Source organism: Eubalaena glacialis, chromosome 9, assembly GCF_028564815.1.
Source record: "Eubalaena glacialis isolate mEubGla1 chromosome 9, mEubGla1.1.hap2.+ XY, whole genome shotgun sequence".
Classification (NCBI taxonomy): domain Eukaryota; kingdom Metazoa; phylum Chordata; class Mammalia; order Artiodactyla; family Balaenidae; genus Eubalaena; species Eubalaena glacialis.
The window spans coordinates 85,889,548-85,914,543 of NC_083724.1; the positions used below are offsets into that span (position 1 = coordinate 85,889,548).

The following is a 24,996-nucleotide window of genomic DNA, read 5'->3' on the forward strand; positions in this document are numbered from 1 at the left end:
TATTTTAACTATATTTTTTCCAATTTCAGAAAGTTTGTGTGTATTCTAAGGTGTTTATTAGAGATAAGGTTATCGATTGACTTGATATTTATAATCATTAAATATTTCATAATTTATGAAACCCTTTCTTGTATATTAGCTCATTTGACATATTCAGACCCATCAGTTCATTTTCACTAGTTCAATATTACTACTCTTGACCTGAGAGATTTTTTTCTGCACATTTTTTGTTCTCCTGCATCAGAATACACCTTAAATAGGGATTAATAAGTAGTACCCATTGTAGAGGCATTGTGGAAAAAAAAATTTTCCACCAACTTTTTACATTTTAATCTCTTGTATTCTGTGGCATTTATAAGAAGTATGTTCATGTCACAGTAATGACAGCTACATGTACAATATGTCAAGATTGTGACAGCATTACTAATATATATAACATTTGTTTTAAGACCACTTTCCTGGTGGATAACAAAAAGGTCTTTGGAACCCATCTCATGCAAGACATGGTGAAAGATGCACTTCGGTCTTTTGTCAGTCCTCCGGTGCTCTCCCCAAAGTAAGTGTCATAAGACATTGTATAGTATGTGTGTTTCTTAAAAGCCCAAGTTCTCTGTGCTCCTTTATAGCAAAGACGTAAAAACTGTTGGAATCAAGTCTCCACATGAAAAAATAACTCAATCATGTTAAAATTAATTGATTTCTGCCACATATTATTTAGATTTTTTAAAAAATTTATTTATTTAAATTTATTTATTTTTGGCTGCGTTGGGTCTTTGTTGCTGCGCGCAGGCTTTCTCTAGTTGTGGTGAGTGGGGGCTACTGTTTGTTGCGGTGCGCGGGCTTCTCATTGCAGTGGCTTCTCCTGTTGCAGAGCAAGGGCTCTAGGCACGCGGGCTTTAGTAGTTGTGGCTCGCAGGCTCTAGAGCACAAGCTTAGTAGTAGTTGTGGTGCATGGGCTTAGCTGCTCCACGGCATGTGGGATCTTCCCGGACCAGGGCTTGAACCCTTGTCCCCTGCACTGGCAGGCGGATTCTTAACCACTGTGCCACCAGGGAAGTCCCAATTATTTAGATTTAAGTTGAGGTTTTTGTGAAGTTGATATTGGGTCCAGTATGAGAAGAAAAGCTTACAGGGAGTGGTCAGAAATTCAGCAAGTTGTATTCACCCTTACTGTGTGCAAAGCACTGTGCTAAGTAGGCACTTTGGGGAAATAATTATGAAAAGATAAGATTTCTTCTCAATAATCTGATCTAGATAGAAATAGAAAATGTAGATAATCGATCCTTAAATTATATTCTGGTAGAGTCACCTCCCCAAAAACATGCTGCTATAAAATGCTGGAAAGGATCGTTTGAGTTGGCATTTTGGAAAACAGTGCCAACTTTATTGGCATTTGCCTCAGGGAAGGAAGAAAGGAGATGTTATTTCTTAGGAAAGAAACCAGGATGTGTGAAGACGTGGTGTATGAAATTATATATTTTAAGAAAAGTTAGTGGTTCAGCATTCAATTTGTTGAATAAATAATGCCACATTTCACATAAAACTCTTTTAGCTTCCTGTCTTAGGTTGGTTCTCCAGAAGCTGACCCTGACACAAAGATTCATGTAAACGTAATTTAGAAAGTAATTCCAGGAAAACTTGCAGGGTTGCAGGCAGGTGGGACATAAAGAGGAAGAAAGCCACTTGAAGGTGTGCTTCACAGTTGGTAACTTTGGTTTGGTCCTGTCAGGGAGCCCTGGAGACTTGTGTGGATTATACCTCACAGTTGTCCGGCCAGGGACAAGGGAGCTTGAGAATTTACACATCTGTCAGTTAAGGACTGCCCCTGGGAGGCATCCTCAGTGTTGGTTACATTTCCAGTTTCATTGACAGTAAAGGCCAAAGTCCTTATTGTTGAACCCATGAGGCCCCATGTGCTCTGGGTTAGACCCCTGTCTTGGTGCCTCTCTGACCTCGTCTCTTACCATTGTCCCCTCACCTTCTTTGCTTCAGCCACACTGGCCTCCTTGCTATTCTTGTAACATACTTTCCCTCTCTCACCCTACAGCCTTCACATACGATCTGGGGTAGAGGGTATTTTCCTCAAAACTCCGCAGGTTTACTCTCTCACTGCCTTAAGTCTATTCAGTGTCACCTCAGTGAGGGCTGCCCTGATCAGTCAATTTAAAAAGTATAAACCTTCCCCATTGTCCCAACCTGCCCAGCGCTCCATTTCTCTCTCTCATAACAATTATCTTCTTACATACTATATGTAGAGGGGTTCCCAGACCCACGCCCAGAATGTGTGTGTGTGTGTGTGTGTGTGTAGGCTTCCCTACAACAAGCAATTCTCAGATGCCAGCAGGGTGCCCAAGAAGTCAACTCAATTCTGACACTTGTCTACCTGGAGATAGAATCAGATTCCATAGGTAAAGGGCTTGGTCCCATAAGACCACCCTCTACTTCCCAGGTTGTTACCTGTGCTTCTGACTGACTGACTGGCTACAAATTAGAGGTTCTGACCAACCCCTCCTCTGGTACAGTTAATTTGCGAAAATGACTCACAGAGCTCAGGAAAAGCCATTTGCTCACTAGATTACCAATTTATTATAAAAAGATATTAAAGGATACAAATCAACAGCCAGATGAAGAGATGCATAGAGTCTGAATGATGGCACATGGAAGCATGTTCCCCAATGTGGAAGCTCTTGGAAAAGGGCCAAAAAGCTTTTCTTTTCTGGTTTTTATGGAGGTTTCATTAGATGGGCATGATTACTAAATCATTGGCGATTGGTGATTGATTGAACCTCAAGCCCCTCTCTCCTTCCAGAAATCAGGGGGTGGGACCAAAAGTTCGAACTCTCTAATCACAAGGTTCTGGTAACCAGCCCCCATTCTTAGGTGCACTCCAATCACCTCATTAACATAAGGAAAGACACCTTTATCACTCTCAACTCTTAGGAAATTCCAAGAGTTTCTGTAGCTGTGAGCCAGGAACTGTGATGAAGACCCAAATATATCTGAGAAATATATATCTGAATGACAAAATACATGTTTATTATAAATCATATTGCACTATATAATTTGCTTGTTCATTATGTTTACTTCTATAAGAGCCTGTATAAGTCTTCATTATGTTTATGTTTATTTCCACCCATCCCAACCCCCATATATGTAGAACTGTATAGATTCCACAAGGTCAGGGCTGATAGTTTTGGCTGTTTGTTCACTGTTGTGTAGTAGGTGCTGGAACAGTGTCTGTCACACAGTAAGCACACTTTGTTGAATGAATGAATAAACAAATAAAAGTTGAACGGTTAGGATAGTTTGGAGTTAGAGTCCAGAAAGTTTTGAATGGTTTGGTAAAGTTTGGTTTTTATTTTATGGTCAGTGAAGAACTGATTGAGTTTTTAGGAGGGAATTGGCATAGTAAAATATGTATTCTTTAACTGGAGGCAAATTGGTAGTAATAATGGAGGCAAAATGTTTAGCTAGGCTAATTCTGTTGTACAGGTGAGAGATGAGGAAGGATTAAACTCTGGGAATATAAAGGAGGAGACAGATTTGAAAAACATTTCAGTAGTAAAATTTAACAGGAAGCTGATTTAATAGGGGAAGGAAGGCAGGGGGAAAGTAAGTTGATTTAAAACAAGAAACAGAAGCTGATTATATAAATAATACATGGCCACACTTGAAAATTTAAACATGGTAGAAAAATATGTGGAAAACAGTAAAAATCAGCCAAAATCTTACCTCTGAGATAACTACATTTCAATGACCATCACCGTGGATATCTTTGTGTATAAAGAACACACACATCTATGACTTTATATATATTTGGGATCACATTAAACTTTTTATCATGAACTTTTAAATTATTTTTTATGGATTGCTTTTTTAAATTAAAAATTTTTATTTTAAAATTTCTTTATCTTTTTTCCATTCAAAAATACATCATGACTTTATGTCTCAAAGTACCTAGTTAATTCTTTCTAATGGCTGCCAAATGTTTCATAATATGAATGTATTTTATAGGGTGGGGTTACTGGGTGGGAGGACATGTGTAGTTTTAATTTTAATATATATTAGCAGATTGTATTCTGAAAGATTTCAACAATTTATATTTCTACTAACAGTACAAGAGAGTACACTTCCCCTGCATCCTGACCAGCAGTAGGGGTCCTCATTCTTTAATTTTTTCCAGTATGTTGAGTGAGAAGTGATATCTCATTGTTAGTTTAATTTTAGCACTTAATATGATATTCATTGGACATTTAGAATGGTTTTTCTATAAATTGCTTGTTTATGTCCTTTGCCCATTGACTTTTTTTTTTTCTTTGAGGGCATAGTATAGTACTGTAGAACATTTTAAATAGAAGACCTAATGAGCATAGTCTTTTTCTCTTTTGTTTACAAAAAAAATTTTCCAGTTTTAAAGTATTCTTGTTTTTGAAATAAGAAAGTGTAAATGGAAGACCTCTTCCCTTTGCTTGATAAACTACTACTTCAAGTATTTCAAGACCCAACTTGTTTCCCTTTCCCCTGACTTTCCCCTCTCCTACTCCTGTAGGATTTTTTTTTTTCACACACTATTTTATTTTTACAAGAGATAAATAAACCGACACCAAGCATTGTAAATGGATGACCACAACAAAAGCAACAATGATTGCAATTACCAAACACAAAACACACTCATACTATGTCATAATATTGACATTCAGTCCAGTAATCCTCCACTGTAACAGCTCCTTTACTTTGCAGTGAAAATTGATTTGTATATTTTTTGCCTCTGAGTCCTTGTGGGATTTTTTTTTTTTTATTCAAACAGAAAGTCACAAAAATTATAATCATCCTCATCAGTTCACTCAGTCCCATGTAATTAATCTTTTTTTTCATCTTGATCTTTTGTTAGCACTTTTATGAATTCATCAGTTTTCCATTAGAGTTCTGAAAATGCTTATTCATTCAGTTCAGCAGTATAGTCAGTTACCGGAAACCTGTACTTGTCAGAGTCTTTTCCATGAATTCCTTGAAGATGAAACCCTTTTATAGGAACATTTTTGCAAAAGCATCAGAGTACACCCAGAACTGTCTGTAAATGACAAGACTTAAAAATGACCACGGTTAAAGATTTGATGAAAGTTCATAATAATGCAATTGACAAGGAAATTTAGTTATTTCTGAGATATATATTTTAAAGTAATAACTATGACTTATAACATTATACCAGAACATATAAGATTTTTAGAAATTTCATGTAATGTCTGAAACATTTATATTAACATATTTCCATACAAATAACCCAAACAAAGTTTAGTATTAGTTGGTTTTTTTTGTTTGTTTGTTTTTTTATACTGCAGGTTCTTATTAGTCATCAATTTCATACACATCAGTGTATACATGTCAATCCCAATCGCCCAATTCAGCACACCACCATCCCTACCCCACCACAGTTTTCCCCCCTTGGTGTCCACACGTTTGTTCTCTACATCTGTATCTCAACTTCTGCCCTGCAAACTGGTTCATCTGTACCATTTTTCTAGGTTCCACATACATGCGTTAATGTACGATATTTGTTTTTCTGACTTCCTCACTCTGTATGACAGTCTTTAGATCCATCCACGTCTCAGCAAATGACTCAATTTCGTTCCTTTTTATGGCTGAGTAATATTCCATTGTATATATGTACCACAACTTCTTTATCCATTCATCTGTGCCCATTGACTTTTATTAAGTGGTTTACTTTTTTCAGAAAATTTGTAGTAACTCTTTGTATATTATGAGAGGTTAATCCTTTATCTGTGATAGGCATTGCAGATTTATTTTTTTCCTTAATTTTTTGTCACATCAAAATGTGAAAAATGCTGTTTGAATTTTGATACGGATTACATTGAATCTGTAGATCACTTTAAGTAGTATGGACATTTTAACAATATTAATTCTTCCAATCTGTGTGTCTGGAATATCTTTCCATTTATTTGTATCATCTTCAGTGTCTTTCATTAATGTCTTACAATTTTCAGTGTACAGATCTTTCATCTCCTTGGTTAAATTTATTCCTAGGTATTTTATTCTGTTTGATGCTATTGTAAATGGGATTGTTTTCTTAGTTTCTCTTTCTGATAGTTCAGTGTGACAGAGTTTTTTATATTGAGTTTGTATCCTACAACTTTACTGAATTCATTTATTAGTTCTAACAGTTTTGGTGGAATCTTCAGGGTTTTCAATACGTAATATTGTGTAATCTGCAAATAGAGATCATTAAAAATTATTTTTAAATTTCTGTGATTAAATATATCGTATATTCAGATGTATGAACTGACAGACACCTGTACCGCCATCCATTTTAAGCAGAGTTTTTATTTTGCTTTTATAAATTCCATTACTGGTAAGGAAATTGATAAAATTTTATAACTACTAAATATATTAATATGAATTAATAAATTTTATTAATTCCCTTATTTAATAAATATAATAAATTAGTATCTACTATTGCCGGACATCTTTCTGGGTTCTGGAGAAAAGGACACTCCTGCTGACAAGGAGCTTGCCTTGCAGTGGGAGAGACTAAACAGTAGACAAATATATAATGTCAGGTCATAAGTACTGTATAGAAAGATAAGGTAAGGTAAGATGGTTCTCTTAGATGGGAGGCCTCTTGGAAGTGGTGATACATGTAAATAAACAGAGAGTGAGCTATGCAAAATCAGGGGATGAAGTGAGTGAGCTATGCAAAATCAGGGGATGAAGCTTCCTGACAGTAAGTAATAACTGAAAGGTCTCAAGAGTAGGGCTGAGCTTAAGTATCAAGGAGTGGGCTAATTTTAATGAATTCATTCTTAAAAGATATTAAGGACCCAAATAGCTTTTGTTTATATGGGTCCTGTTTATTGATACCTACTATTTTAGAAATTAAACAATACTTTAAAAATATTTATTCTTTTTGAAAAACAGTAAATCTATTACATGTTAATATACATACGTAACATTCATAAATTGCATATTAACATAAATAACATTTTTATGGAAAATAACTTTTTAAGAAAAATTAGTAAGAAAAGTGGAATTGTTTTACCTTTTTGCAAATCTCTTTCATGTCTGTCTTAGTAGAAGATAGCTGGATTATTTTAACCTGCTTCTACTTTCAGTCTGTTGTAATATTACACACCATGTAGCCTCTGGAAAAGCCAACTGTACACTTGTGAGAGAATGAGTGCAAAAGGCAAATAACATCTTAATGTTATTATGAAAATAGTTTTGACCTTGTGTTCTCCCCAAAAGCCACCCCCTCAAGGGCCACCCCTACCATCACCACCAGGTGAACCTAGGGCACATTTTGAGAACTGCTGACTATAATTTCAAATCCTCCTCCCTCACCTCATCCTTTTCTCTTACTTTGGTCCTAGAGGTAACCACTACATTACAGTTTATGTGTTTCACTTTTATGAATGCTTGTACACTTTACCCAAATATATGTGTCCATAAATAATATCAGTTCATTTTATGTTTTTAAACTTTGCATAAATTTTGTCACTATATATATATCCTTTTGCCACATGATTTTTTCCTTCAACATTAGCGTTTTGAAATTGACCAAGTTTATCCATCAAATTTATTTTATTCGTTAAAATCTGTCCTTTAACTGTACTGCCGTTTACTTTGCTTTTCTCTACAATTGGATATTTACCTTGTTTCTAATTTATCACTGTTGAAATCAGTGCTGTAGTGAACATCTTTGAATTATGTCTCCTTTTGCACATAGACTGTATACTTAAAAATATAATTGCCAATCATAGGCATGTGCATCTTCAGCTTTACTAGTTTTGCCAAATTGCTTTCCAAAATGATTGAACCAATTTGTATGCCAGCCAACAGTGTATAAGGATTCCAGTTTCCCCATAGTCTAGGCATTATCAGACTTTTCAATTTTTGACAATATGACGTATATGAAATAGTGTCTACATCCTCTTAATTTGCATTTTGTCTTTTCTATTTAACAATCTTTAACACTTAGATTCCACATTGTCACACTTATCATTATCCATTTAGATTTAACTATAGTTTGATCCTCATTACTTGCAGATTCTGTATTTGTTAATTTGCCTACTTGCTAAAATGTATTTGTTAACCCTCAAATCAATATTCGTTCTGCTCCTGCTGTATTCATGGACACGTGCAGAGTGGCAAAATATTCAAGTCGCCCAACGCTGAGGTCAAACAAGGCAACTCTGTCTTCTTGTGCCTTATACTGTAAACTCCATTAGATACCCCTGTTTTTGTGCTTTTTGTTGGTGATTTTGTAGTTTAATGGCCTCCAAGTGTAGTGATGTGCTGTCTAGTGTTCCTGGCACAAGAAGGCTGTGGTGTGCCTTACAGAGAGATTATATGTGTGTTAGATAAGGTTTGCTCAGGTGTGAGTTCATTGCTAATCAATTAACAATGTACATTACGTATAGTGTCTTTAAAAAGAAATACACGTAAACCAAGGTTATACATTGATCAGTTGATTAAAATGTTGGGACCAGAGGCTGGCAGGAACCTAACCCTGTATTTTACCCTAGCAGCAGTGTTTCAGTATTCTCTATTCAGGGTCCACAGCAAGTTTATAGACCATAACTATCACAAATACCAAGAATCGACTGTGTATATAGGAAAGTTCATTGCATGGTAACCTATAGATGTTATCCTGCTGTTTTAAAAATTCCAATGTTACAGATGTTACAATGTTTTTTTCCTTTGTGAGTGACTTGACACTTTCTTCTGGAGGATTGTAGAGTTTCTCTTTATTTTAGGAGTTCAGGAGTTTTACCAGAATGTTCATGTGTGATTTTCAACTATTCCTATCTGGAAATCAGTCATTAAAGCCTCAAGTCTTCAAATCAGATCATTTTTCCTATTTTATTATTTATTTAATTATTGCCTCACCTTCATCTGTTTCTTTTTCTTTTTCTTTTTTTTTAAAGAGCTCCTTATATACTCTATCTTGTAGATTTTTTCCCCCTGTATTCCTCATGACATTTATCTCTTATTTTTGCTGTGTTGTAAGAAAGTTATTCCCTAGAACTTCAAGGCTACTATGAGTGTCTTTCACCTACTAAATTTTTTAATTTGAAAATCCTAATTTTCAGATCCAGAAAGTCTTTTTTTTAAGGGCTTTATTTTTGTCATCTTAAGTAATTTTCTTACTTTGGGCCTTCCAACCCAAAGTAAGTGGCCTTCCACCTCTGTTTTGCTGCCACCTGTTCCAGGTGTCCTGCCTTTTCTTTCTCCTGGTTGCTGCATGCTCTATCATTATCTGTTGCATGACCATGACTCTGTTTATCTTTGAGGTTCTGGTCAGATTGCTCAGTTATGGCAAACACTTAGGAGTACCAAGTTGTCAGCTCCTTTCAGTGCACCAGGAAAAGTGTTTACTTTTTCTCATCTCCTTAGGTGCAAAGGCTACTGTCAGTCCCCCCTCAGGGAGAGAAAAAAAATATCTTTCCAACTGTTCAGCCCTGTATTTCCTCCAGGGCCAGGCAGGTAGCAGATCCTCCCAGACTGTAATGTTAGCAGTCTTCAACTTAGTAATGTATTTGGTTCCATTTTCTCATTTTTCCACTTTTCCCTGTGTGTTGGTAGCACCTACAATAATCACCACTTCTTTTTGTAGGCCAAATAGTTTAATTTTAATAACAAAAATATTATATTATCTTACAGGTGCTGCCTATATAATAATCACCAGGCTAAGGACTGTATTGATTCCTTTGTTACTCACTGTGTTCGGGTAAGAACTACAATTTGGATCATTACGGTGGACACTTAAAAATCGTGGTGTGCAGTATCTTCAGTAGCATTAATTTGTGCTATTTTTTCATCTGACATTTCTTATTCATCTTCCCTGAAATTCGTAGGAAATTTCTGTCTCTTCTTACACTCGAGTGGATAGCTTCATAACCTGTAGTCTTCCTGGAAGGTTGTTAGATACTGAGGCACCTTTTGATGCCCTTTCACTGTAACCCTTGGGGACCACAGAAACAGAATAAGCTATGACCCCCATCTGGGAAGAAAGGAGTTCACTTTTTTGTTTTTTAAATGGACACAAAAACTTTATTTATTTTTGACCTTATAAACAAAGAATATGGGTAACATCCCCAGTCACTTATCTTTGTACTGCCTTAATGAGAACAGGATTATAGTAAAATTAAAATTATCACTTTTGTATGAGAGCATGAACTTTTTTCAAATCTCAAATAATTTGGAAAAATAAAAACCTTGTAGGTGATTAAATTAATTATAAATCATTCTTATTTAATTATAAGCTCTTTATAGACAGCTCTTTCTTGCCTAATTCCAGTTACTAAATATTTATATGTGTGTGTGTGTATATATATATATATATATATAGATCTATCTATCTGTATAGATATAAAGGCAGCATGGTTTGATGAAAGGAAAACCAATAAAAGACCAGATTTTATTTTTATTACTAACATTTTATTGTTATTAGGCAGATCACTTTACTTTTCTGTAAACTTCTCAATCTTTAAAAAGTGAAATGTTAATACTGCCTCTATACCTCTTATCGGCTACTTAATCAATTAAATGAGATATCTGTCAAAGTATACAAATGTACAACATTATCCTTAAAGAATCTTAAAATGCATACTTCTTAAATCAGAACAAACTTCTGTTCCTATCTATTGTCTGATTCATGAAATGTTACAATATTTTATATGAGAATACTGTGTAGGTAAGAATAGGAATAAAGAACCTCAGGGTTTGTAGGTATTAGCCATTATCTAATTATTAGACATTCTGGTATATTTAAAGCAGCAGAGAAGTGTCAGCCTTGGACATTGGCTTTTGGCTTGACATAAGCAAAAAAGAAACTGTCCTCTTTAATTTGTGGGAAAATATCTAAAGATTGAAGGAAGATGTTTTTGCCATATGAAAACAAGTTTCATAAACAGCCACTCCTCTAGCTATTGATAAATTCCAGTATTGAGTTTCTTAAAAAGAAACATCTATGTAAAAAGTATGCATAGCATGATTCTTATATACATTTTTTTCCCTTAAACAAGATTTTGAAAACTTGTTAACTTTTGAATGTTAATTTTCTTTAGTATAAGCGTATTTCATATTGACGGTTAACAAATTGTATGTGTATTGCAGCCATTCTGTAGTCTTATTCAGATCCATGGACATAACAGGGCTCGACAGAGAGATAAGCTCGGTCATATTCTTGAGGAATTTGCCACCTTGCAGGATGAGGTAAGAGCCAACAAGTTGCCCTCCCTTCCAAAATTAAGCAATTCATATACCTTGACCAGATTTTCAAAAACAATTCTTTGGAACAATAATTTGGCTGTTTAATTTTTCAATATGGTGAATTTCCTTTTGACTTAAAATGTAACAGTTACGTATACCAAAGAAAGGGTTTACAGAACAAAACAAAACAATAATCCAAACCTTGAAACATCTTAAATTACTTTTTTTGATAATCGGGATGAATTGTAAAATATGTGTAGAGCTGTAGTTATAATTAGAGCAAGTTTACATTATAATAAAAATGTATTAATCTTCAAGTAAATTTGTGAGCAGAACCATATTAATAATATAACTAAAGATATGAAGTCAGTTATTTTTACTTTTGTACTATAAAATGGATATCTTTTTAATTTAGGAAATGTTTAGATAAATGTGATCCTTTGAGAAATGAGAAGTTTGAGTGTAGACCTAACCAAAGGTACATTTGAAAGTATGAATTCTTGAGGTGGTGAGATTTACATTTTCTGCTCATGTGCTATTTTTAGCTGTTTTTTTTTTTTGTAGTTCTCTCATTACCTTAAAAAGAAAGTTAATGTTACGACATTTTGTTGTGATAGGCAGAGAAGGTTGATGCAGCCCTTCACACTATGCTGTTGAAACAGGAGCCCCAAAGGCAACATTTGGCTTGTTTAGGTACCTGGGTCCTTTACCATAACCTTCGAATTATGATACAGTATCTTCTAAGTGGCTTTGAATTGGAACTCTACAGCATGCACGAGTACTATTACATATATTGGTAAGAGAACGATTGGAGTTAAAATTGGTGGTGGGTGGGATACGTAACATCTGAGAGAGTATCTGTAAAGTAGAGTGTAACTTTAAGGTACTTTTTTATTTACTGTATTTGAAATTTAGTTGTGGGATGATTGAAAAATATCTATTGAAAATTAGAGCTAGATCATCTTAAACATCTTAAGTGTCATAACAATGTACAAATATATTTTTTCTAGCCATTGTAATATTTATTTAAAATTCACTAATAAAAGTGGCGTCAAAGTAAATGGATTAATTGACGAGCTTTTGTCTGTTTCCAAAGAGAAAAATTAACATACATGTTGCACTGACTTCAGTGATGCTATGTACTAGCTGTGGAATGTACTTAACTGAATTAAAGTTTCAAAATTTGAACCAGATCTTTCTTCTGAGAAGAAATTATGGCTAAGATTATCATTAGGAGTATAACTTGCAAACTGTGGCCTTGAGGATTTGTCTCAGGAGCTTTGAAGGAGTTGATAAGAGGTGATCTTCAGCAGAGTAGTTCTTTGCTTTCAGTTGGAGCTGAGATAAACCTAGTAAGAGGAAGCTTGAGAATATTTTAGGCGTGAAAAAGCTGTCACAGAAATAAAATAAGAAAATTGAGAGCTAATGAATTCAGTTATCTTGCATCTTTTTCTTAGTCTAGTAAAGTATGGTAATTTAGTTGTGGTAATTTTAAAATAGTAATGACCTATTATTGCCCATCACAAACAGCTAAGTTTAATATATTAGATCTTAATATATCTAAGATATATCTAATATAACTAATTAGATCTTAGTTCATCTTTTTAATTCATATTTAAATTATTTAACTTGGTATTTAAGATATTGTATATTCCCTGGAGTCACTGCTGTGGAGGCAGGAAAGTAATTATTTTCTACGCTGTTAACATGGTTTTGTGGTCATGGCTGCTAGGGCTCTTAACAGGTAATTCTTGGTTATGAAAAACAGATAACAACTCTTACCAACAGGTGTTGTTATAGCTACTTGGGAATTTTTTTATTATTAATTCATACTAGACACCCCTATTCAAACGAGGCATTTTATAGGGGAACATGCTCAAGTGTTGTGGTTTGAGAGAGCTAATTGGAAGCTTTTGTGCTCTTGATTTCTCAAGATACAATTTTTATATGTTTTTTTGCACAATGGATTGGCAAATGATATTCCGATAAATACTCCATTAGAAATTTACCTGAATACTTGAGCAGATTCATTTCTTCTCGTTAACAAAAGAAATTTTAGTTCTGCTTGTAAGTACCCTTCTGGTCTACTTTCATGTTAGTTTTAACTGCTTTTTAGTTTCAAAATTACAGATTGGGCTCCAGTATTTTCACAAGATATACACTTGTTGTTCTTCATGAATGTGATTCCTAAAGCATGTGGACCCTTTTAAAATCAGTAGAAAACAGTGATTCTTAAATTTAGCGTGCATGGTAATCACTCGGAAAGCAACTTGCTGGGGCTCTGTTCCTAGAGTTCCTGGTTTACTAGGTTCTAGGGTAGGACCCACCGAATCATTTGCATTTCTGACTGCTTTCCTGGTGAGACTGCTGCTGGTCCTGAGATCACAGCTGAGAATTGGTATAGAATATTAGCACTCTGACTCTCCTTAGATATAACTGTGTATTAATTTTGATAAAGCACTTAATAAAAGCTCATTGAAATATCATATTTGAAAGGAAAGTCCTGAATTGTGCCAGCTATCCCCTTTCCTTGTCTGTCCTTCGGTTAGATAGTTAAAAGGTAAAAGGTATCATTAGTTCCATATAGAAATCTTCTCGGGACTTCCCTGGTGGTCCATTGGTTAATACTCTGCGCTTCCATTGCAGGGGGCACTGCCTTCCATCCCTGGTCGGGGAACTAAGATCCCACATGCTGCATGGCACGGCAGAAAAAAAAAAAAGAAAAAAGAAAAAAGTCTTCTCATTGAGTTAAGAGAGGTTACAAACCCTCATTTTGTAGTGTGATGGGGGAAAAAAATTCATTTGTATCCTATAAAAGTATACTATATTGAATGCTTTTCTTAAATTCATTGCCAGGAATGATTTTCTCTCCATGTGAAATTATATACTTTAAAAAAAAAAAAAAAATATATATATATATATATATATATATATATATATATACTGGTTTGCTTTAACTGCCAGGAAGCGTAGTGCTCAGTTTAGCTTTAAGATACAGTACCTAAGTCATTCCAGGTGTATCTTTTCATTTGTTTTGTTTTTTGTTTTTTTCCCATGCCACATGACTTGCAGGATGTTAGTCCCCGACCAGGGATTGAACCCGGGCCACTGCGGTGAATGCGCCAGGTCCTAACCACTGGACCACCAGGGAATTCCCTTGTTTTGCTTTAAAATGTTCTTTTTTTATGTTTTATTTTTTTTTATGTGTTTTAATATTGTAACCTGCCTTATAACTGTTTGAAAAATTTGGGGAATAGGTGTCATACACTCAAACTTGATCATAATAAAATTTCTTATAAATCTTTGATTTTCATTAATGTAGTAGTGGTCCTTAATTTTATTTAAAGAACATATATTCATATCCTAGATTTAAACTGCTTTTCTGGCTTAAGAGAAAGTATTGTTTGTTAGTTTAAACTTATGAAAATTTAGTATCTGGTGGAATAATCTGTATCACATTTCCTTATTGAGTAAACTCAAGTAAATTATATGCTTGCATGTTTATAATTTTTTATTTTTTCTGTATTTGTTTCCTTTTGTAATTAATAACAAAATAAGACATTAACTTAATAGGTTTAGGAGAAATGTGACCTATATTGATATAGTAAAAACAATTTAATGGCCATTCATTTGATTTACATATATATACATAATTATCAAGAAATCTCTTTAATTGAAGTATAGTTGATTTACAATATTGTGTTAGTTTCTGGTGTACAGCAAAATGATTCAGTACTTTTGCAGATTCTATTCCATTATAGGTTATTACAAGATAATGAGTATAATTCCCTGTGCTATGCAGTAAATCCTTGTTGCTTATCTTACTTTATATATAGTAGTTTGTATCTGTTAATCCCATACCACTAATTTGTCCCTCCCCACCAGAAATCTTTAGAAAAGTTGTAAAACTCATATCATTGTAGGAAATTAAACAAAATTTTCCATATTGTGTGGCAACAAGTAAGGGAAAGTTAATCATTTGTAATGCCCATTTCTTGTAAGATCTAATCTGTCAATTATCTAACTGAATAATTTTGTTTTTGAAAAAAACTTTTAAAGCATTATAAAAAATATCTCTTTATTTATACTAGTACTTGCGTTGACCAAGCTATCTCATTTAGACATCTGCCGTTAACTAACATTTTCTTTCCATTAAGGTATCTCTCTGAATTCCTTTATGCATGGTTGATGTCAACATTAAGTCGTGCCGATGGCTCTCAGATGGCAGAGGAAAGGATAATGGAAGAGCAGCAGAAAGGCCGTAGTAGTAAAAAAACAAAAAAAAAGAAGAAAGGTAAAAAATTAAAAAAAGTTAGAAAGGTGCTGTGAATTTTTTTTGAATTTTATTTATTTTTATACAGCAGGTCCTTATTAGTTATCTATTTTATACATATTGGTGTATATATGTCAATCCCAATCTCCCAGTTCATCCCACCACCACCCCCCCCCCGTTTCCCCCCTTGGTGTCCATATGTTTGTTCTCTACATCTGTGTCTCTGTTTCTGCCTTGCAAACCGGTTCACCTGTACCATTTTTCTAGATTCCATAAATATGTGTTAATATACAATATTTGTTTTTCTCTTTCTGACTTACTTCACTCTGTATGACAGTCTCTAGATCCATCCACGTCTCTACAAATGACCCAATTTTGTTCCTTTTTATGGCTGAGTAGTATTCCATTGTATATATATGTACCACATCTTCTTTATCCATTCATCTGTCGATGGGCATTTAGGTTGCTTCCATGACCTGGCTATTGTAAATAGTGCTGCAGTGAACATTGGGGTGCATATGTCTTTTTGAATTATGGTTTTCTCTGGGTATATGCCCAGTAGTGGGATTGCTGGGTCATATGGTAATTCTATTTTTAGTTTTTTAAGGAACCTCCATACTGTTCTCCATAGTGGCTGTATCAATTTACATTCCCACCAACAGTGCAAGAGGGTTCCCTTTTCTCCACACCCTCTCCAGCATTTGTTGTTTGTAGATTTTCTGATGATGCCCATTCTAACTGGTGTGAGGTGATACCTCATTGTAGTTTTCATTTGCATTTCTCTAATAATTAGTGATGTTGAGCAGCTTGTCATGTGCTTCGTGGCCATCTGTATGTCTTCTTTGGAGAAATGTCTATTTAGGTCTTCTGCCCATTTTTTGATTGGGTTTCTTTTTTTTAATATTGAGCTGCATGAGACTGTGAATTATTTTTAAACTTAAGAAATAAGTAACATTGGCGTGAGCTACCTGTGCATTTTAATGGGTGAATTAGTCATTATATTTTAATTCTCGCCCATCTTCTCTTCAGAAGGTATAAGGGTAGAAACTGAGTCACAATATTGGTACAAACCTTTTGGTTCCTTTTCTTGCTTTTCTTTTACTACTTTGCTATTTCATGTGTCAAAGGACCTTAGGACAAAAAGAAGTAGCCACATGGAATAAGATAGGTTAAGGAACAAGACAGCAGGAGACTTTTGATACTCTTTTGACAGAAGGCTGACAGCTCAGGAAGGAAGGAAATCTGGAGGTGTGTTGTTACAGTCAGCACAGAAAGATGATCACAGAGCACTTAGGCATACTGCCCAAGGACCATGAGGAGAAAGAAATGTTTCAAAGGGACTCCCCTGTTAATCACTCGTGGGAGGGTACAGATAGGCTACAATTGTTACAAAATAGTGCTTTGTGTTGCCTTCAGATTTCAACACTTTGGGTGGGTCATTAAATGACTTGTATCCATGGCTTTCCTATAAAAGAAGTCCCTGTATTGTGACTTGAGAAGAAATTACAATTCATACTAAAATCTTATGGTATTAACTATTTGGGAACACAGTTATTGTTTAAACTTTATGCTATATTTTATTATTTGTAGATTTGGGCCATAAAATAAAATTTAGCCTGTAGGAACAAACTGTTTGAAATTTTAATTTAGTAAACAAGGTAGAAGGTTTTTTAAATTTAGATTTCTCCTGCAGTAATGCAAGAGGAGGAGGGAAAGAGTTTGGATGATTTTCTTTCTAATTACAGTTCGCCCATTGAGCCGAGAGATCACAATGAGCCAGGCATATCAGAATATGTGTGCTGGAATGTTTAAAGTAAGTTGCTACATTGCTATTACATTGTTTAATTCTTGGGCTGGCCAAAAGGTTCATTCAGTTTTTTCTGTAAGATGGCTCTGGTAGCATTTAGTTGTCTTTAACTTCATTCGAAACAATTTTGTTAGATTGTATGTGACAGCTGTCATATTCAGTGTGCATTTAAAAAAAGACATCAAAATTGGTGAATTTTTGTGTAACCATTTTAATATTGAAATGGAAGAAAAGCAACATTTTCGGCATATTATGCTTTATTATTTCAAGAAAGGTAAAAACACAATCAAAGCGCAAAAAAAGATTTGTGCAGTGTATGGAGAAGGTGCTGTGACTGATCGAATATGTCAAAAGTGGTTTGCGAAGTTTTGTGCTGGAGATTTCTCGCTGGACGATGCTCCACGGTTGGGTAGACCAGTTGGAGTTGATAGCGATCAAATTGAGACATTAATTGAGAACAGTCAATGTTATACCATGCGGGAGATAGCCGACATACTCAAAATATCCAAATCAAGCGCTGAAAATCATTTGTACCAGCTTGGTTATATGAATCGCTTTGATGTTTGGGTTCCACATAAGTTTAGCGAAAAAAACCTTCTTGACCGTATTTGTGCATGCGATTCTCTACTTAAACGTAATGAAAGCGTTCCGTTTTTAAAACAAATGGTGACCGACAGTGAAAAGTGGATACTGTACAATAATGTGGAACAGAAGAGATCGTGGGGCAAGTGAAATGAACCACCACCAACCACACCAAAGGCCGGTCTTCATCCAAAGAAGGTGATGTTGTGTATTCGGTGGGATTGGAAGGGAGATCTCTATTATGAGCTCCTTCCGGAAAACCAAACGATTAATTTCAACAAGTACTGCTCCCAGTTAGACCAACTGAAAACAGCACTCAACGAAAAGCATACAGAATTAGTCAACAGAAAACGCAACATCTTCCATCAGGATAACGCAAGACTGCATGTTTCTTTGATGACCAGGCAAAAACTGGTACAGCTTGGCTGGGAAGTTCTGATTCATCCACCTTATTCACCAGACATTGCACCTTTGGATTTCTGTTTATTTCGGTCTTTACAAAATTCTCTTAATGGAAAAAATTTCAATTCCCTGGAAGACTGTGAAAGGCACCTGGAACAGTTCTTTGCTCAAAAAGATAAAAAGTTTTGGGAAGATGGAATTATGAAGTTGCCTGAAAAATGCAGAAGGTAGTGGAACAAAAAGGGTGAATATGTTGTTCAATGAAGTTCTTGGTGAAAATGAAGAATGTGTCTTTTATTTTTTCTTGAAAACCGAAGTCACTTTTTGGCCAACCCAATAAAATGAACTCTCTTCTGTGATTCTTTCCAGGTTCTAATTTCACCTTTATTTTTACTATCTGCTTGAAAATTACCTTTTTTCCAAGTCTAGTGGTTTATATTAATTTGTTTAACAAATATTGAACCCTTGTCATGTGTCAGATATCTTGTACTGGCTACATTGCAGCATACCAAGTCTAATCAGATGTGATCCTTGTGTCACATGCCTAGTTAATGACAGGCCAGGTGACATATATGTGTCATAGGTACTAAGAGAATGAAGAGTTCACTTCTGATTGATGATCAGGAAAGGTTTCTTGGAAGAGATGGGGTCTGGATTTTTTTTAGAAGTGTATTAGGAATGGGGCAAGCTCCACAGTAAATGGTTTAAGCAAAGCAGGCATTTTCAGGAATTAGTAACTCTTAAGTTGTGCTTGGCAATTCAAGAAATGATTTAAGGCAACTTACATTAAAATACATAAAACAGAATATGGACTTCTGTTTGAAAAACAGAACCAATGCTTTTCTTATAAAAATTATATTCTACTTTTTCTTCAGGAGCTTTTACTTGAAGGTTTCAAAGCTATTATAAAAGCATTAGGAAGAATAATGTGCATGTGGTATCATTTCACTAGGAAAATTAGTAATATATTAGACACTGGAACTTGAACATTTTTTGTATAAAAGGTGGCTCAGGATATCAAAATGAATACTAAAGCCAGTTTTTCTCTTCCTGTTTCTGATTTCTGAGCCTTGTTTTGATTAACTGTGTGTAAATAGCTGTTTCTTGTTTTCTATTCTGTATTAATGAGGATGTTCACATTTTCATATTAATACCATCTGTTCTTTTTTTCCTGTAGACCATGGTAGCATTTGACATGGATGGCAAAGTACGAAAACCCAAGTTTGAGCTCGATAGTGAACAAGTTCGATATGAGCACAGATTTGCTCCATTCAACAGTGTAATGACACCACCACCAGTGCACTATCTGCAGTTCAAGGTGAACCTGCTCCTTAAAATAATTGTAAAATATTTAGCCTTAGACCTCCCTGGAGATGGGCTGTTCGTACCTAGCCATTTTGTTAAAATAGTCAAGTCAAACTTTTATTGGATCAATGGGATAAAGTGATAAAATAGCAGTTTTAAATAGTATGAAAATTATTTGACTTTGGATATACTCATCACATTAACAGTTATTTAAATATGAGAATAATATGAGGTGTGGTATATGAAGGTTGAAAATTGAATAGGAAAAAAATAGGGACATGCCAGGTGTTTGCTTTAGTGTCCGTATGTGAATGGATAATCAATGTAGAATTCTTTAATTTAAAAAAGGTATTTTAGGGCTTCCCTGGTGGCGCAGTGGTTGAGAATCTGCCTGCTAATGCAGGGGACACGGGTTCGAGCCCTGGTCTGGGAAGATCCCACATGCCGCGGAGCAACTAGGCCCGTGAGCCGCAACTACTGAGCCTGCGCGTCTGGAGCCTGTGCTCTGCAACAAGAGAGGCCGCGATAGTGAGAGGCCCGCGCACCGCGATGAAGAGTGGCCCCCACTTGCTACAACTAGCGAAAGCCCTCGCACAGAAACGAAGACCCAACACAGCCAAAAATAAATAAATTAATTAATTAATTTTAAAAAAAGAAAGGTATTTTAGAGTTTTTTCATATTAAGCATGTTTTAAATAATAGTATTTCTTTTTTTTAGGAAATGTCTGACCTCAATAAATATAGCCCTCCTCCTCAGTCTCCAGAACTGTATGTAGCAGCTAGTAAGCACTTTCAGCAGGCAAAAATGATATTGGAAAATATCCCAAACCCAGACCATGAGGTAAGACTGCAGTCACAGTAATTCTAGAGGAAAAGCTTGGCAGGAAGTACCTATCTTACTACTGGATGATAGTTTAATTATAAAACGAACCTCACAGTATTAATAAATGAAGCCTGTCATGTTTCTGCTAAGGATTTCAAATAGCTTTGCTAACCTAACCTTGTCAGACTTAAAATTATTTGATGAAGTGATGTAAATATCTCCTTTGTGTACATTTAGAAATCAATGCAAAGAGAAATTAAGACTTAGAACCATAAAGTAAGCAGAAAGAATAGAAATAAGATCCAGATTGATCCACAGTTCAGTTGTTAAAATTAAAAATTTTTAATTTATAGTTTACTGTATTAAAATATATAAATCTTAAATCTAAAAAATGATCTGGTCAATTATCACAGGAAGTAAAAACAACTGTATTCCACTTAAAATAAAGACTATTGTTTTTGAAGACTATTTTGAGTATCATTCTAGAGTTTAGAACTTGTAGAATATAAAATACTGTTTCAGCCTTTTGTTAGTTTCATAATTTATACCTAATTTTATTGAAATGCATTTTTTCTGTAAATTAGAGTTACCTGTAACACACAGACCATTTTGTGGAGTATATCTTGGTACAAACTCCATGGAAGGGTATTTTAGCAATCTGTCAAAAATCACATGTCCTTAGGACCAGAAATTCTGCTTCTTGGGATTTATCTTATAGATAACATGTGCACATGTGGGAAATGATGAATATACAAGAGTATTTATTACAGCAGGATTTGTAATAGTAAAAAAATGAGGAAACTTTAGTGTCCATCAAAGGGAACTGTTACATGATTTTTCATTATGCAGTAGAGTACCGTGCAGCCCTAAAAAGGACAAGGAAGATATTTATTTACTGTAATGGAATGTTCTTCAGAATATAAGAAGTTTAAAAAGCAAGCTTAAAATCTGTATGTATAGTATGCTGCCATTTCAGTCAAGAGGAACAAAGGAAGACCACATGTATGTGTGCCAATATTATATGAATATAACATATCTCTGGAAAGATACATAAGAATTAATAACAGTGTTTGCTTCTTAGGGTTGCTAAGTGCCTTAGGGAAGAGGGGTAGGAGAGAGATGACTTTTTAAAAAAATCATATATAGTCATGTAATGAAAGAAAATAAAAAGGGGAAGTGTAAAAATTAGAGGAAGGTGCCTGTAATAGATGGAATATTTCTTTTAGTGGACTTCATTTATTTAACTCAACAAATATTGTTGAGTGCCTACTATGTCCTAAGCACTATGGTAGGTTCCAGCAGGGAAAAAACACAGAAATCTGGGCCCTCCTCGGGGCAGTAAATAAATAAGTTATATAGTGTATTAGAAGATCATAAGTACTATGAAGAAAAATCAAGCTGGGAATAGAGATAGTGAATGCTACAAGAAGGAGGCAGGTGGAGGGGATTAGACATTTTTAAATAAGTTGGCCTCTGGGCAAGTCCTGGAAGAAGGTGAAGAAGCAAGTCACGTGGCCATCTGGGGATGGAGCCTTATAGGCAGAGGGATCCACTATGTGTAAAGGTGCAGAGGTAGGAGTGTGCCCTGTTGTATTTGAAGAACAGCCAAGGGCTTTGTGTTGGAGTGAGGTGAACAAGGGGGTGAGCTGTTGGGGAGTTTTGAGCAGAGATGTGACCAGATCTGATTTTTGTTCTAAAGGATCACTCTGGCCACTGTGCTGAAAAGAGACTGTGGTGGGACCAAGGGTGGAAGCAGGGGAGCCAGTTAGAGGCCATAGCTATGATCCAGTTGAAAGGTGGTGGTGCCAGTGGATCAGAAGTGATTGCGTCCTCTGTGAATTTTAAGGTCTAGCCAATGGGATTGATTGATGGTGATGGATTGGATGTGGGTTAAGAGAAAGAGAGTCAAGGATGGTTTTGAGGTTTTTGGCCTGAGCACCACCAGGGTGGATTGAGTCATGTAGGGAAGACTGCAGGCTGGAGCACGGGGGAGGCAGGGCTGGGAAGGTCAGGAGCTCAGTTTTGGACATGGCTTTTGGATGTCCAAATGGAGTAGTCATGTAGGTAAGTGGATGTGTGATCTGGAGCTGAGGAGAAGCAGTTCCTGAACTTGTGGTGATGTGTCAAGTGAGGTCACTAAGAAGAGGGCAATGGGAACTTGTTTTCCTTCAAGTTGCCCATTACTTCCTCTTAAGAGAAGTGAATATTCCATTTCATTGTTATTCATGTGTTCAGGTGAAGCCTTTTAGACAAATGGTTGTCAGAAGTAACAGTCAACACTTAAAGGACACTTATTACCTGCCAGGTGTGGGTCTCAGCTCATAATATGTATTAACTCACTTAATCCTCAGAACACATCTTTGTGGGATAGGTAAATTATTATCCCTATTTTTACAGATGAAGAAACTAAGGAACAGAGAGGTTAGAAAACTTCCAGAGGTTTCATAGCTAGTAAGTGGCAAAGCTGGAATTTGAAAACGGACAGCTTAACTCCAGAGTCCATGCCCCAAACACTATATTGTATTGTCTTTGTAGGACTTTGCAACGTAATGTTCTTTTGTTTTAATGAAAACGAAATACAGTAGCCCTTTCAAGTTTTCCTGGTTGACTACTAGAGTTCTGTGTTACTAAAAGACTTATGATGGTGTTCATGTTTTTAAATTGCCTTTATTTTAATAAAATATCAACACTTACATCGTGCCAATTTCCTCTTATTATCTATAAATCAATACATTTTGACTATGAATTTTATGTTTTGATAGCTTAATGTTGCTCATTATTTAGGTCAATAGAATTTTAAAGGTTGCCAAACCCAACTTTGTGGTTGTGAAGTTATTGGCAGGAGGACACAAGAAGGAATCTAAGGTAAGTATATTGTAGGGAAAATAAATGGTCTTAATTTATTGTAAAACTTCATTTTGTTTTTCAGTAAGATGAATAAATATTACAAAAAAGTCAAAACGCTCATAAAAACTATTTCAAAAGAGATTCAGTGGCAGAAAATAAATTAGAGCTTGCCGTTTTTCCTTGAAACTTAAAGATTTTGTTGACTTAAAATCTCTAAAGTCTGCGCTTCCACGTAAATTACTGAATGACTTAAGGTAATAAAAGAAAATGTGTATAAACAAATTTATGGGAGAGTTATTTAAAAAGTCATCTGCCTTTAGAAAAGTGAATGCTTCAATAATTAGAGACTTTAATGGCTCAGGACATGGAAGATTCTGTAAGCTTCCGTTGGTAATGCTGTTGTATCATTAGTGCTGTATCAACATTCGGTGCAGAAGTAAGAGGCCAACCACCGAGGCATTTTTGGTGGCATTTGCCCATTATATACATACGTCTATTTGTTTACTTCCATTGCTTTTCTGTGATCTCTCTTCCTTATCTCCTGCTTTGCTTTAGCAGTGATTCATTTCATTGCTCAGGAGTATCAGCGACCCTGGAACTAAAAAAAAAATTGCTGGCCCATGACCTTTTCCTGTAATTTAAGTCCATTTTCCTTTGCTAACTATTCTCTGAAGTTAGAAAACCGCTGCTCAGCATGTTTTCTAATGACCTTCATAAATCCAGAGATAAGCTACATCATTTTCTTTTAAATCTCTTTTGAGCTGCCTTGTCTCTAAAAACATGAGAAACTCTAAAATTATAATAGTCTTTATTTTGTTTACTGTTTGAATATGTATAAGATACATTAATTGACTTTGTTTTCTTTACAGGTTCCTCCTGAATTTGATTTCTCTGCTCACAAATATTTTCCTGTTGTGAAACTTGTTTGAAAGAGAGGCTGAAAAGGTGACCAAAGAGGTGGAGTCTACTTTCAGATTCTACTCTTAGAGGATCTATCCATCAGTCTTACCACATAACATGCAGTGAGACGGATTTCTTGGGTGACAACCCATTATAAGGAATACTTTTAATTTGACAGCCTTACATGACGTGAATGAAAACTGCTGTTTTAAAGTGGTTTATTATGTTCCATGGATGAAACTGGTCTTATTGAATGCATTGATGAACGTTATATGGTTTTATTACAGATTTACTCAGAAATCATTTTTTATGAATGATTGAGTGAAAATAGTGTTTGTAAAGGTTAATAAATTTCTTGACAAAAAATGTACTACTGGAGATGAAAAACAATAGCACTTTGTTGATACATGTTAAGAATTGAAGGTGTTTATTACTCTTAATGTTTGAGTAGTTCAAACAAATTATCCAAAAGAAGTTTCAAATTAAGGGATTTTTTAAACACTCACATGGGATTTGGGCAAAATACATTTAAAAGGGATTCTGGGGGGGGCTCCTAGCTACATAGGGAGACTAAATTACATGGGGATTGTGATTTTATGTGTCATGGTATCTTAAATTATATACCTGTCAGAATATAGATTTTTTTTTTAAATCCTTTAACTGTTACATTTGGCACTTTTAAAAGATTACACATCATGTTTGCTAGTGACATTATTCAAAAGATAAGACTGTATAGATTTGTTCATTTTTAGAGTTAGGTTTCAACATGGCATACTCCTTTTTGTTTACTACTTCACAGTTTAACCCATCAGACATTTTCAATCAGGG

The 24,996-nt window shown here is 35.1% G+C and overlaps 1 protein-coding gene across 4 annotated transcripts in view; it reads left to right on the forward strand.

Moving 5' to 3' along the window:
• Positions 1-24,462, forward strand: part of NAA35 (N-alpha-acetyltransferase 35, NatC auxiliary subunit) — a 94,749-nt gene extending 70,287 nt beyond the window's left edge. For all 4 annotated transcript variants that reach the window (XM_061200558.1, XM_061200559.1, XM_061200560.1 and 1 more), the window contains 10 exons: positions 450-556; positions 9,679-9,745; positions 11,134-11,232; positions 11,847-12,025; positions 15,387-15,523; positions 17,248-17,315; positions 19,471-19,611; positions 20,317-20,439; positions 23,206-23,286; positions 24,138-24,462. In XM_061200558.1, the coding sequence (XP_061056541.1) occupies positions 450-556; positions 9,679-9,745; positions 11,134-11,232; positions 11,847-12,025; positions 15,387-15,523; positions 17,248-17,315; positions 19,471-19,611; positions 20,317-20,439; positions 23,206-23,286; positions 24,138-24,197 (1,062 nt within the window). In that variant the 3' untranslated portion in view covers positions 24,198-24,462. The remainder of the gene's footprint in view (positions 1-449; positions 557-9,678; positions 9,746-11,133; positions 11,233-11,846; positions 12,026-15,386; positions 15,524-17,247; positions 17,316-19,470; positions 19,612-20,316; positions 20,440-23,205; positions 23,287-24,137) is intronic.
• The last annotated feature ends 534 nt before the right edge of the window (positions 24,463-24,996 follow it).